This window comes from Dermacentor variabilis, chromosome 1 (assembly GCF_050947875.1).
Source record: "Dermacentor variabilis isolate Ectoservices chromosome 1, ASM5094787v1, whole genome shotgun sequence".
Lineage (NCBI taxonomy): Eukaryota > Metazoa > Arthropoda > Arachnida > Ixodida > Ixodidae > Dermacentor > Dermacentor variabilis.
The window spans coordinates 95,309,274-95,322,632 of NC_134568.1; the positions used below are offsets into that span (position 1 = coordinate 95,309,274).

Genomic DNA, 13,359 nt, shown 5'->3' on the forward strand with positions numbered 1-13,359 from the left:
ACCAACACACTGGCACCGTGGACACTAAGACGTCTGCATTCCAACTCTTTTTTCTAGTGCAAATTGCACATGGTAATCAATTTTGCAGCACAAGTCCAATCAGAAGTGTGTTAATAAAGCAGCATGTTTCCAATTTATGTTATAAGTGATTACGATTTTGAGGCCTTTTCTTGGTATCTATCATACACTGATCTTGCCACATTTAGAGCACATAGGTGTGAGCCATGTCCGTGCCATGATTCGAGTAGTCCTTGCTGCTTTCTTGCTGTACTTGGTTTTATGGCAATATTGAGGATAATGTGAAGAAGGAGGTCATTGTATATTTCTCCAGCAAAGTATAAGGGCAGGTCATGGGTGGATGTCTGAAATCCTTCTTTTATTGCAGAACCTTATTCTACATTCCCTGCTGCTTCATCATATTGAGGGTTAAGCCAAGGGCTGTTCCATGAACCTATGCAGTCATTTTTACTGCTAAAACATAGAAACCTTGATTTAATGAACTTTGCGAGATAAAGAAGTTTTTAGCTACACATGCGACTTCGTTATACCAAGGTTTGATTGAAAACAAGAAGGATATACATAACAGAAAAATTTTAGAGTATTAAAATAAAGTTAACATGCAATTTGCAGCATCTCTCAAGAAATCAATAATGTCATATACTAATGCTTAGTAAATGAGCTTCAACTGTTGTTAAAGTGTTGGATTTTAGTTTGTTATCTATGTAAAACTGTACTAGTATTAGTTAAGTATTCCATTTGCATTAAATGTTTTCTTTTTCCTGCCACTTTGTAGTAAGTTTGTTTAATGGTGGTTTCATTAGTGATTTAACTTGTTTGCTCAGTAAGCACCACGGCTTTCTTTTTCATGTCTGTATATATGCTCGGCTCCGGTATGTTGGTTGTTGGTTGATTTTATCATTTATGTTCACTTGATTTGTCCAATACGTAACTTGTATAACTGGTTTCCACCGTTGTACAAATTATGCTCTTATAGCTTTTTTTCCCTGTTTCTTCCATCTGTGTACCAGCTGTGTGTACACTTTTGCACATCTATGTACCCTTCCCTTTTTAGTGAAACATTAAACAAATAAAAAAACGAAGTCACCTAGTTTTAAGTGAACATGAAATAACATTCTTAGATCTTTCCTTTGACACTGCCAAGATAGTCATTGTAATACACTTAAATTGGCCACAGCTAATGACCACCACCACTAGCATTGTACAGGTTGCGACCATATTTGAATGGATCTGAACCTTGGCGCAATGTTGAGAAAGTGCAAAGTTATTACAATGCTTCATTACAATACTTCACACCTGTGCTTAGTGCTGCGTGCTTTGGCTATCAATGTCGAAATTTGGGCTGTGTAGAATCTTGAGAAAAAGCTGAATTTACATGAAGCCACTCTTTTTCAGGCCCCACTCCCATGCTGCACAAAAGTTTAGTGATGTGCAGACCGCGTGTCCCTATATCTAGGTGCCGATAGTAAAGTGTGAGTGCATTAAGTTTTACTGTTTATTTATAACAGTTTTCTCATGGCCCAGAAGGGCATTAGAGAAGGAGTGAGTGCAACAACAAGAAGAGAATAATTAAGACAAAGATATGTACAAAAATTTGAAAAATCAAACTAGCAATCCTTGTATATACATAATGAGGGTTTGCAAAAGTGCGTCATACAGGTTCGCAGATCACGTGAATTATGAAAATAAGTAATTAGTAAGAGATTCTCTAAACAGTGACACATCTACAATGTTGGCGATGGATGAAGGGAGGCTGTACCTGTCAAAGCTGGTTTTAGGTAGAAAGGAATGAAAAATCAAATTTGTACCAACCTTGTGCACATGATCAGTGCGCAGTGATAAGTATAAGGGCTGCCAGAATAATTCTTGCCCGAGGATTGAGTTTTGGAAGTAAATCTTGTGGAAAACAGAAATTCTAGCTCCTTCTCTGCGTAGTTATAACCCTGGTAGGTGGAGGGTAGATTTCGAATGTGTAATGCTAAACGCACAGGAGTAATCCGACAAAATAAAGCACTCTGCTCAGTTTCGGATGGATTCAATGGGGCCAATTAGTTTACGATGATAAGGGTCCCACACTGACGATGCATATTCTAGTTTTGGTCGGACTAACGTCTGGTTAAGTATCAGTTTTAGGCCCTCGAAGGGGCTTGAGAGAAGTTTCGTCATAAATAGTCAAGAGTGCGACTAGCATTGTTAATGATGTAATTCATGTGTGTATTCCAAGATAAGTTATCTGTTATGTGTACCCCAAAATAGTTGTAACAAGACACTTGTTCTGGAGTTGTACCATTAATCACGTATATTGCTACAAGTGGATCAAATCAACAGGAAACAGACAGTTTTATATTTGCCATTTCATGCGCCAGTTGAAAACTTTGTTGGGGTCAGACTGAAGATGTAAGCTGACCGATTGACCATGTTTCACATTATAAATAATGCACAGTTTTATGGGTGATGTAATACTATCAGGAAGGCCATTAATGTAATTAAGAAATAATAAAGACCCTAGCACAGCTGCCCTGAGGGACACTAGATGTTCCATCGCAGCAGGCTGAAAAACAGTCATTGACAGTGACATGTTGCATACGGTTGTTAAGAAAACACTCAATACATTTTAGAATACAAGGATCAACATTTAATTTGCTTATCTTAAAATTAGTGAACGATGTGACACTTTATCAAAGGCTTTGGGCAAAATCAAGAAAAAGGCAATCAATAACAAATCCGTCGTTGAGGGCTGAAAGTATGCTATTAGTGAAGGGAATCAGCTTTGTCTCACAAGAGTAATTATTTCGAAAAACATGTTGAGTGCTATAAAAAATGTTAGATTCTAGGAATGCGACAAGGCTTGTATGAATGGCATGCTCTTGAAGCTTGCGTGGTTCGCTGGTTAGTGATATTGGCCTGTAGTTTAGGGTAGAATTTGGGTTACTCAAATTAAATAGCAGAGTAATTTTTCCCACCTACCAGTCATGTGAAAGTTTGGAGCACTATAATGACTGAAGAGGTATATGAAAAAAAAAAGATGAATACATCGAAGTGTTTTTCAGAAAGTTTTGAGTTAATTTTGTTGGGACCCGAACTTGAGGACAGCTTTAAATGATTGATTATTTGAACAATACCTCCCAAGTAGACTACAACAGGTTCCATTGGGAAGCAATTGTGCATCTTCAAATACTGAACATTAACAGTGTTGGTAGTATAATCATGGACTTGATGATGAACTGATTATGGCCATCTCATTAAAACTTTTTGTCACATGTGCACTATTCTGCTTTTTTTTATTATTCATATGGCTTGCCCTGGTGGCATATGAGGGCATCTAAATGGAAGCACATGGGCCCTGCTCACGCAAGAATTGTAGCAGTAGGGTGTACGGCTTTGTTTGTTTATTTGGAAAGCACTTCTTAGTATCAAGTATGCAAGCAAAGACTTTAGCTTGGTGATCCTACAATACATCACAGGCCCGCTGCGATGTAATCAGCCATAAAGCAATTAGGGAGACCAACAATTGATGCAATGAAGAGTAATGTTTATTTACAAATTGCTTTCAACTTTGGCACATAAAAGCTCCAAAAAAAGTGTTTTTGTATTTGAAAAGTGCAGCTTTTCTGTTATTTAATGTCAAGAATGCAGGCACATTACACTCAATAGCAAGGCTACAAAACGAAGTTTTCAAAGTTTCAGTGAGGCTCTTTTTACAAGCACTACTTGTTCTACTCAACATCTGTATGCTACAACACTATTATATTAGTAAGACAAATGAAGGGAATTGAGATCATGAGGCGTAGGTGTCTTTCATGTAACTAATACTGTACAATACAGAAGCATTTGATACATAAAAACATTCGAATTATCACAAATTGTTCAAGGTACTGCTCATTCAGTTGTATAAATAGCTATGTTTCTGAACACAAAGCACACAACAGGCAAATGGTGATTCTGCTTTTGTTGTGAAATAACATTTGTTATACCTTATAAACAAATGTACACAGCATATGAACAAATACAGCCACGCATTAAATCATCATATAATAACAACTTGTGCTATTTTTATCTGATTGTTATACAGTATAGTCAATACTGGGCACACATCTTGAGAATTCAATGAAAAACATAACAGCAGATATAATACTCACGATGCCATTATTTACTTGGCATCCGTACACAACCTTAATTTCATGGAAGGTAAAGCCACTTGCCAGATGTTGGCTAAGATAGAACTTCAGTTTGTATTGTAGAATTAACAGTGCAAAAGTACAACATGCTTAAGCAAGTGGCATTTCACCAAGTTAACCCTGACAAATATCACAGACTGGACGGAAGTCCGGAAGAGAATGTCAAAGAAAAAAAAAAGGCTATGTCCGTTTTTGAAACCTTGACATGTAAAAGGCACAATCAGGGCAGTACACTGTCGGAGGAGACACAAACTTCTTGTGACACAGATTGCAAGGAACTTGAGAGCCATCATGAGGCTTGACAACAGAGTCCACATGGCAAACACTATCACATGAGTCAGATGAGTGAACAGAGCTGATGTCCTCGAACTGTGAAGGCTCATGGCACTCTCTGGAGTCCTGCTTCGCTGCATGCTGCCGATAAACCCTTTCGAGAAGTGGGTTGGGCACATAGTCATCCTCCTCTTCCTCTGCACAAGCTACTAAAACCACTTCATCGGAAAAAGTTACACACTTTTTCAGGGCAGTCTTGCGCTTCTTGCCGAGCTCCACTTCTGGTTGAGGTAGCTGCTGACCTTGAAGCACATCTGGTGGTGTTTTGGTAGGGAACTGAAAGCTGTCAGGGGACGTTGTGCGTTGTTGCTCCTTTATCATTTCGAGTCGCTGCAGTGCAGTCTCATAATCAGGAGGTCTTGTTGGCCGCTTTGATGAGTCGCTGTTGGAAGATGTGCTATGCAGCATCGTTTCACTGACTACTGGGACTGCTGGAGGTCCCCTGGTAGCAGTAAATGATCTTATCTCTGCAGGATCAGGTTTGGCATACTGGAAAGCCTTCCCATACTGCTGCTGTGCTGCTGGAGGCTTGACATGACTTGGTTTCTGTTCATAGCTGGCTGTTACATAGCTGGCACCTGCACTGCTAGATGCAACATGGCTGGATGCCAAAAGATTGGCTTCTCCATGGCTGGGTGCCAGATGGTTGCCTGAGCCATGCATTGTGCCCATGACAGGTGACGTGCTCTGGAATGATGACTGTGGAACAAATGGTCGAGTGTATGAAGCATGGTGGCGAGCAGAGTTTATGGTACAGAGTGTCGAAGGTGATGGAGCTTGGTAGGCTGGTGGAAAGCTACCACTAGAGCAAGGTGCTGTGGCAAGGTTATGTGGCAGGAAGGTCTGCCCAGCTGGAGCCATTGGTTGTGAATGGATTGCAGGATTCGCTGTTCTATGGCATGGAACAGTGGCCGGCTGTGGGACATGTGCCACACCAAAAGGTCGACCCTGAGACGTGTTCTCTGAGCCTGCCTGCAGACTTGTGGAGGCATTTGTTTTTTCATTGCACATTGCCAAAGCTGAGGTGCTCATTGGTTGTGATTCACAACTAGAATCTCTAGGCATAACCAAGTTTCCTGCTGGAGCTGGAGCGCTCTTGTTGGCAATCAAGGAAGGCTCCTTGGCAGCAGCCAGCTGTGACTCTTCATGCACAGTTGACACTTCTTGATCCGGTATAGCTGGACGCAGGATCTTTTCAAATTTTAATGCAAGGTCTTTGACAGACTTGGGCTTTATATCCTCCTGCTCTTCTGCACTTTCATTATGCTGCTCGCCGGAACTTTGGGTAGATCCATTAAAAGCTTGTGTGGCTTGGTTGTCAGCAGGATATGCCTGTGATAAAAAAAAAAAGAAGAGGTAATGTTCATGGTGAGAGTGAAACCAAGAAGTTGTCATAGGTATATATAACAGTACAACAGTATCAAAACTCCTATTAGCGAAGGGCTAATTGACCCTGTTGGGGAAAAAAACATAATTCCTGCAGACTTTCAACATTTTCTTTCTAATACTACTATGTAGTATGAACACTGAAATTCAGTGGAAATTTTGGCTGTCTTAAAGGGACACTAAAAAGAGAAACACTACATCAGTTTAGACTGATAACACATTCTTTCAAAACACGATTTCCTTAATTTTATGGTAGTGGTTTATTCCTAAATAGAAAATGAAAGTCAAACTTCCATTTTTTTTAATTTCACACCTAAACCCTAGCACCAGTATACCAGCATGATGTCATGAATTTCAATGTATTTTCTCGTACTTGGGTCATTATGGTGCAGTAAAAGTTCTCAAGCCTTGGCAAGTTCAGTTTTTGGCTCTTTTGGATTACAATGTAGTACATCATTACCAATAAAAAATGGACTAGGCCTGACCAGACGCCTTGAAAACCCATGACATCACAACGAGCTGGTGCGAGAACTCCAAAGCGACATTGACGCCTGACTTTCGCTTTTACGTCTGTTCTGGCTTATTAAGCCTCTTATTATGGTAAGAATGGCTCTTTTCGTAATGTAGAAGCATAATTTACTAATACAGGGGGGTGGGGGGGGAGGTATTCTGTAAGAGTCGGACTGTCCATTTCAGCCATTCCTGATTGGCTAGGGCCACTTGTATACTCCTCGCTCGTACAACTGTACCCAGTCAGCAGCGGCTGACATGGACAGTCGACTAGGTGGACTCTTACAGAATACCCCTCCCCCCCCAGCTCAACCTATTTTTCCTTGTACTGTAGTGCCCTTTAAATGCGTTTCTCAATTCATGGGAGATTGAGCAGTAACAGGAAAGAGAACTTGATAAGATAATGGAATACTCTTTAAAACTGATGGTAGTGCTTAAAGGGATGAACACACAGTAAAAAGATGTGTTCCCTCGTCAGCGTGTCGTTTTTTCACTGTGTGTTCGTCCCTTTTAGCGCTACCATCAGTTTTAAAGAATGCATCACCAACTAGCCTAGCACCAAGTTTTATTGAAGATAATGGAATACTTTCACGAGCAAGAAAATTACTGGTTAAAGAGAATATATTAACACAGTTGCAGCATGTTTGATTTTTCTACTACAGCAGTGCATTTTCAGCACTGTATCTCATTTGATGTAAAGAATTTTGACAATGTCTCAGAGGGACGTTAACTAGGCAATGAGTTCAAGAATCTAATTTATTTATAAGATGCAGAAAAAGAAAAGATAGCTGGCAAATTCATTGTTGCTGGCGTGAACTGCTACAAGCCACAAGAAACAACATGCATGTGGTTGATTGATGGCATTTAATTTTATTGACCATGCCAAAATTAAGTACATTTGTGTTCCATTTTTACAGCATACAAAATCAATATTTGTATCTGCGATGGTCCAAAAATACAAGAATAATAAAGGTGCCACACAAGTCTTTCCAAGTGGCACACTAAAAAATCAAATCAATTGCTTATCAAGTGGACTCACTGAACTCATTTGGCAAAGTACATGTCAACTCTATCGAATCTGTGTGGATGAGCAGTGAGCCCAATCTCTGACTGGACCCACTTATGTCGAGTGCATATAAATTAAGCTTATGGTACTTTGTGTCTTCATGCACCTCCATAGCCAACTATTTGCTCTACCCCACGCTAAAACATCACTGCAAAACAAATCAATGGATGTCAAACTTCAACAGCTTTGTTTCATACCAAATCCAATCAGTTTACAGCGGAGGACCATTCTCCTGTTACACACTTTGTCAATCCTCGTTGGGTCAATGAAATGGCTGAAAAAACTTACATGCAGGGCAAAATACTAATGGCTAGCAATGCTGACCATCTGTAAAAGTCATTGCAACGATTTCTAGAATTTTGACTGTCATCGGTTATTATATTGTGCTTTCTTAATTGGTGTTTCACTGTTTTCATCCATCACATGTCTTAACATATTATTAGCAAACACTATATATATAAACACTTACATGTTTGTTGGCAACTTGGGGAGCTGAAAGCATCAGTGGCTGTCGAAGAGCTTCCTCTTTTCCTATTAAATTTAAAGAATGAAAGAGAAATGAAACAAAAACATCACAAATTATAAATCAAGAATTAATTTTCAATCTTCGCAGTGCACGCATCAGGCATCTTATCATTCGTATGCATGCACTGCCACATAAAGTCTAAATGCAATGCATGTCACAGAAAATTACATAGATTCTTATTGAAAAAAAAAAACATTAAAAATGGCATAACTGAAAGTTCAATTAAGTGAGAGAGAGACAAGGATAAATGAAAGGCAGGGAGGTTAACTAGGGCTGAGCCTGGTCGGCTACCCTGCACTGGGGAAAGGAGAAAGGGTAAAAAATGATTAAGAGAAGGACAGAAAGTGTTCATATGGCCAGTCAGCAACATGAACTTCTTTGGCTGAATAATGTACTAAGGTGCCTTGGCATGACCCAAGCAAATGTGAAATAAAATGCAACTTTGCACTATGAAGCTTCACTTAAATGATGGACAATAACATAATCATAAAACCCATTATCACCTAATTCATTTTCTTCCATGGCAAACCTTATCATAACATAACACTAAAATTAAAAGAAAGTACTGATGCTAAGTATTGCATCATTTTTTAAGAGTCAGAATCTATTTGAGTAACGATGCAAAAATCTGCTTACCAGAAAGTATCAAATCTTTGTCACATGAAGTCTTCACATCATCCATACGGTCCCCTTTCTTGAGCATCGCCATCTGTTTTGACTGAAGTTCACACAACCAGCTATTTCCACTTGGTGCAGGACTGGAATGCTGCTCCAGCTTCACTTGCACTACTGACTCACCACCCTGGTTTCGAACATTGTCGGGTGATTTGGGCAGGGATTTCAAGATTTGTGTTCTCTTGTTGTGTAGCTCTTTTAAGAAACTGTTTGGTTCCAATACTGTGCCTTGGTTTGTGCTCAAGCCCTTGGAAAGGCTTAGAGCCGGACTTGGCATAAGGGGATCACTGAAACTTCCCACGTCAACTCCCATTGTTTTGTTTCCAAACATTTCGGATGGTTGCTGTCGTGTCTGTGGCCAACAAGGTGCCTGTTTAGCTGAACTGTCCTGCTGCTCAAAAGCAGCATTCCTCTGGTGCAGCGTCGTAGAAGAGATTGCACTTTCAGATGGCTGCTGTCGTGGCTGTGGCCAACATGATGCCAGTTTTGCTGAATCTTCTTGATTCTCACAAGCAGTGCTCCTCTGATGTAGTGCGGTAGAACAGGTCACCCCATCAACTTGGGGAGGGTCAACCTTGGTTAAAAGTGGTCGCTGTGCATAGTTTCTGTTAACAAAGGCCCTGTGAGGCTGGTGGAAGCCACGGCGTTTGATTGTGGCAGAATGATCTTCCCGAGTCTCATCTTCATTAGAGGACTCTTGTTTCATGCCACGTTCATTTTTAGCATCGAAAATGACATTGTCATCAAGTGCCCTTGATTCAGTCTGTGGTGCATCTTTGCCTTCCCGCAGGTCAGGCAGACTCCTGTTTTTGCGACGCATGAAACCACCCATCAACTTTCTCCGAATCCTGTGCTGTTTCTTCATTGAAGCTGAAACATTGTTGGCATCATCAGCATCATGGTTCTTCATGCCTGTTGGGTTGGAGAGCGTTCGGTGTAAGGAAGGCTTCTTGGACTGCTCCCATTCACTAGAATAATCACTGAATTCAGGGTCTTTCATCTTTGCACCATTGGTCTCACTAAGGCTGCCCACTCCATTTCTCATCTTAGTCTTAGGATTGAGCGTGTACTCTCCATCAGACATTATTTTAATGGCTGAATCATCCTGACTGCTGGTGTGCCACCGGTCTGCAAGAAAATCCTTGTAGACTTCCACATCATCTTTGAGACGAAGAGAGGAGTGGGAAAACAGTGCACCACTTTTCTTTTTGGAGCTCTTTTTGGGCAGAGTTGCATATATTTCTATGCTTTTCACTGGCTCTGACAGATCAATGACAGTGCATGCACTGTCTCTGCTGCCCTGGCGAGTGTGACGGCTGTGTGTGCTATCTCTGCTCCCTTGACGGCTGTGGTGAGCATCATAGCCGTTGGGTTCCTTCCCCCGGCGACGTTCTTCTGCTTCTTTCAATCGCTTGGACAGGTTAGATGAGCGCATTACACTCATGCTGTGCTTCATCTTTGCTGCAATCAGTGACTGTGCATTGCCATAAGGAGCATCCATGGCAGCTCTTGCTTTAGCTGTGGAAGAAAGATTAGCATAATCTTAGTGCAATTTGTGAATGCAACAGCACTGTCACAAAGAAAATATCAACAGCGGATGCCTATATAAATGAGATTTCACGGAGGAAAAATATAATCGGCTTAAAAAAAAACAATATGAGAGCCATTAGACCAGTTCAAGTAGTGTACTTCAATAGGAAAAATACATTTTGTTATTGTTCCACTTCTTTTGCACTCACCTGCTGCTGAATCACTAAAGAAAATGGCCATTTTAAGGTCTCCTGTTTGCTCTTTTTCATATGACATCTTCAAGCAAACCTCAGCTTGCGAGCACAGCTTCTCACAGTCTTGTGATTCTTCTGCACAAAGAAGTGAAGAAATAATGGATACACTTAAGGGAACATTCTTAAATGTGTTTGCACTGCACATGTAGAACTATATAGTTAACTGCATATCAGAAGAGTATGAAGACATAATACTCACCCTCTCCTTTCCCACTCGTGAAGACATCATCAAAAACGGAGTCCGAGGCTGAGTCGCTTCCTTGCAACAGAGAGTGGTGAATGGCCCGCTCAAGCCTGTTGGAAATGTGTACAGCTTCTGGTATTTGTTGCAGGCGTGGGTCTGCCTTGGCTGGAGACCCAGGCATTCCTGCAGATGGATAGCTGTCTGTGCTTGACAGGGAGTAAGAGTCGTAGCCTTTGTCCACAAGCATCCCAATGTTGGAATACTCGTGCTTTGAATAGTTGTTCACTGCCCTGCCAGGGCTTCCACAAGCTCTGTGGCAAAGAAAAGAGAAACGGAGACTCGTTTGCAACATAAACAAACACTGCACTTTAAATACTCATTAAAGGGCCCCTCACCAGGTCTGGCCATTTTGCGCTGACAAGCGCACAGCATACAATGCACGCTAACGATCATGTTTACAAAGAATTACATCGCTATGCGCCACGGAAAGGTCTGAAATTTCCATCCGAACACTCTTTTTCCTTTCCCTCATGGCGACTGCGCTCCAAGCTGGACGGTGACGTTCTGGTGTCCTTGCGCTTACGTACTCGGGTCCGCACTGTGATGTCACTCGTGGTGACACGACTTCAGAAATTATTCAAGGCAACATCTGTTATTTGTGTGATCTGTTGCTTGAATTGACGAATTGAAGTTTAGAGAAATAATAAAACACAAATGGAATGTCTGCATGTTTTTTGTTTTACTTTGCACCAAAGCAGAGAGATGTACTTCCACTTCATCTGCTTGTTCCCACGGTCATGTAGTCACGTGCGCAGGTACGGAAACTATGCCATTTTCTATCCTGCTCCAGCGTGTGATCATGCTCTGCGATCCGCTTGTTCTGCCTCAGTATTTGTGTAGCACGGAATTATACCACTAGTCACGTGTCCTTGTGCACAGTGCGCAAAATCGTGCACCGCTCGAAACCAGAAAATCAGAACAGCTTGTGCGCAATGCCGTCAGCAAAAATGCGCAGTGCCAGGAAAAAAAAATGCGAGAACAAAAAAAAATGAAGACATGACGTATGCATCACGCGATCCTTGAGGTCTGGTATGGGAAAACGCAGGGAAGGCATTTCGCTTCCAGAGGCTAGACGGGGCGAGTGGAGAGAGTGTCTTGCTATGCAGTGGAGCTCGGCTCTTGAAATCATGGGTTTGCGGCACTGAAATATTTCAATCTCAGCTATTAAAGAGCCGATTTGCAACATTTTGCGGCACAACGCTCCCTAGAGGGCATGTAACACTTTTCAGCGTATAACCATAATTTGCTATGGGGCCTGGTGAGGGGCCCTTTAAACAAACTATCAAGACTAAAATAAGTGTTAGCAGAGTACTGTCAATTGTTCTGGAGGCATCCAGTCATTTACACAAAGTGAAGCTTGTGTTCCACGCACACACACACAAGAAATATAGCACAGAGAGTAAAACATCTTTATTAATAATATTTGAATGGCGAGAGCAGTGTGGGAGGAACCCTCAGTCCAGGGTCCGTAAGATGATTCCGGCGATGTTTCGAGCCCGTTGTATCACAGCTCGGAGGACCTCGGGAGGTCCGTCGTGGAGGGCATCGTCCCACAGCTCTTTGTTGCGTAGGGGGTAAAGGAGAGTTCGCAAGGGAGGAAAGAGGTTTCCAGTAAAATCAATCGTCACATGGAAGATTGTGGGCAAGCTGCCACAGCCAGGGCAACGATCTGCATAACAGTGTGGGTAGAATTTATTGAGACAGACAAGATTTGGAAAAGTTGTGGTTTGTAACCGGCGTAATGCCACTGCTTCCTCCTGCGAGAAGGACAGCGGTGGTGCGGTGTGGGTGCGACGAATGTGGGTATAATGACGGAGTATGTCTTTGTAACGGAGCAAGGGATCCCCCCACTCTGAACTAGTCGCTTCACCCCGCCGAGTCGCCTGGAGGGAAATTTCTCTGGCAACCACATGTGCGCGTTCGTTATCCGGCAGCGAGGTATGACCAGGGCTCCAGAGTAAGTGGATGCGGGGAGGTGTGGTTGGTGTATTTTGCGGGATCTGTTTGAGAATTTGGTGCGCCGCTCTCGGAATGCCATGTCCTGATAGGAACGCCTGGCATGCCTGTTGCGAGTCCATCAATATATACACTTCCTCAGGAACACGGATGGCGTATCGAATTGCAAGAGCAACACCGAGAATTTCTCCGTAAGCGGCATTTGTTCTGCGCATTGCAGCAGAGTCTCTCAGGGATTCGGTGCCATCCAAAACTAATGAGGTATAGCCCTCTTGAGTGCGTGATGTGTCCGTGTATAAAGTATGTGTTTCCGGGATGTTTGCAAGCATGCGGCCAATGTATCGTACACGGGCTTTGCGCCGCCCTTTGTCATGCTCGGGGTGCATATTACGTGGCAAGGGATGAATACTTAGTGCTTGGCGTATCGCTGACGACAAGATCGTTGGACGGGTTTCAGACTCAAGGGGTGGGCAGAGTATCCTAGCCGTGTGACAAGATGGCAGCCAGTAGGAGTGAGTAGGAGGCGCTGGCGATGGCTGACGCAATGTGCCTCTAGCAGCTCGCCTAGTGTGTTATGTGTCCCTAAGTTAAGGAGACGGCGTGTGGAAGTATAATTCGGGAGGCCATGGGCCAGCTTCGTCGCTTTGTGGATCATTGCGTCTATGCGAAGTTGTTGCGCTTGG

General features: G+C 42.3%; 1 protein-coding gene across 2 annotated transcripts in view; it reads right to left on the minus strand.

The window, feature by feature from the left end:
• Nucleotides 1-3,533: 3,533 nt before the first annotated feature.
• Nucleotides 3,534-13,359, minus strand: part of ec (ubiquitin specific peptidase echinus) — an 80,513-nt gene continuing 70,687 nt past the window's right edge. For both annotated transcript variants that reach the window (XM_075691180.1, XM_075691181.1), the window contains exons 13-17: nucleotides 10,676-10,971; nucleotides 10,432-10,551; nucleotides 8,654-10,210; nucleotides 7,961-8,022; nucleotides 3,534-5,861 (exon numbers count right to left, since the gene is read on the minus strand). In XM_075691180.1, coding sequence (XP_075547295.1) covers nucleotides 4,377-5,861; nucleotides 7,961-8,022; nucleotides 8,654-10,210; nucleotides 10,432-10,551; nucleotides 10,676-10,971 — 3,520 coding nt within the window. In that variant the 3' untranslated portion in view covers nucleotides 3,534-4,376. The remainder of the gene's footprint in view (nucleotides 5,862-7,960; nucleotides 8,023-8,653; nucleotides 10,211-10,431; nucleotides 10,552-10,675; nucleotides 10,972-13,359) is intronic.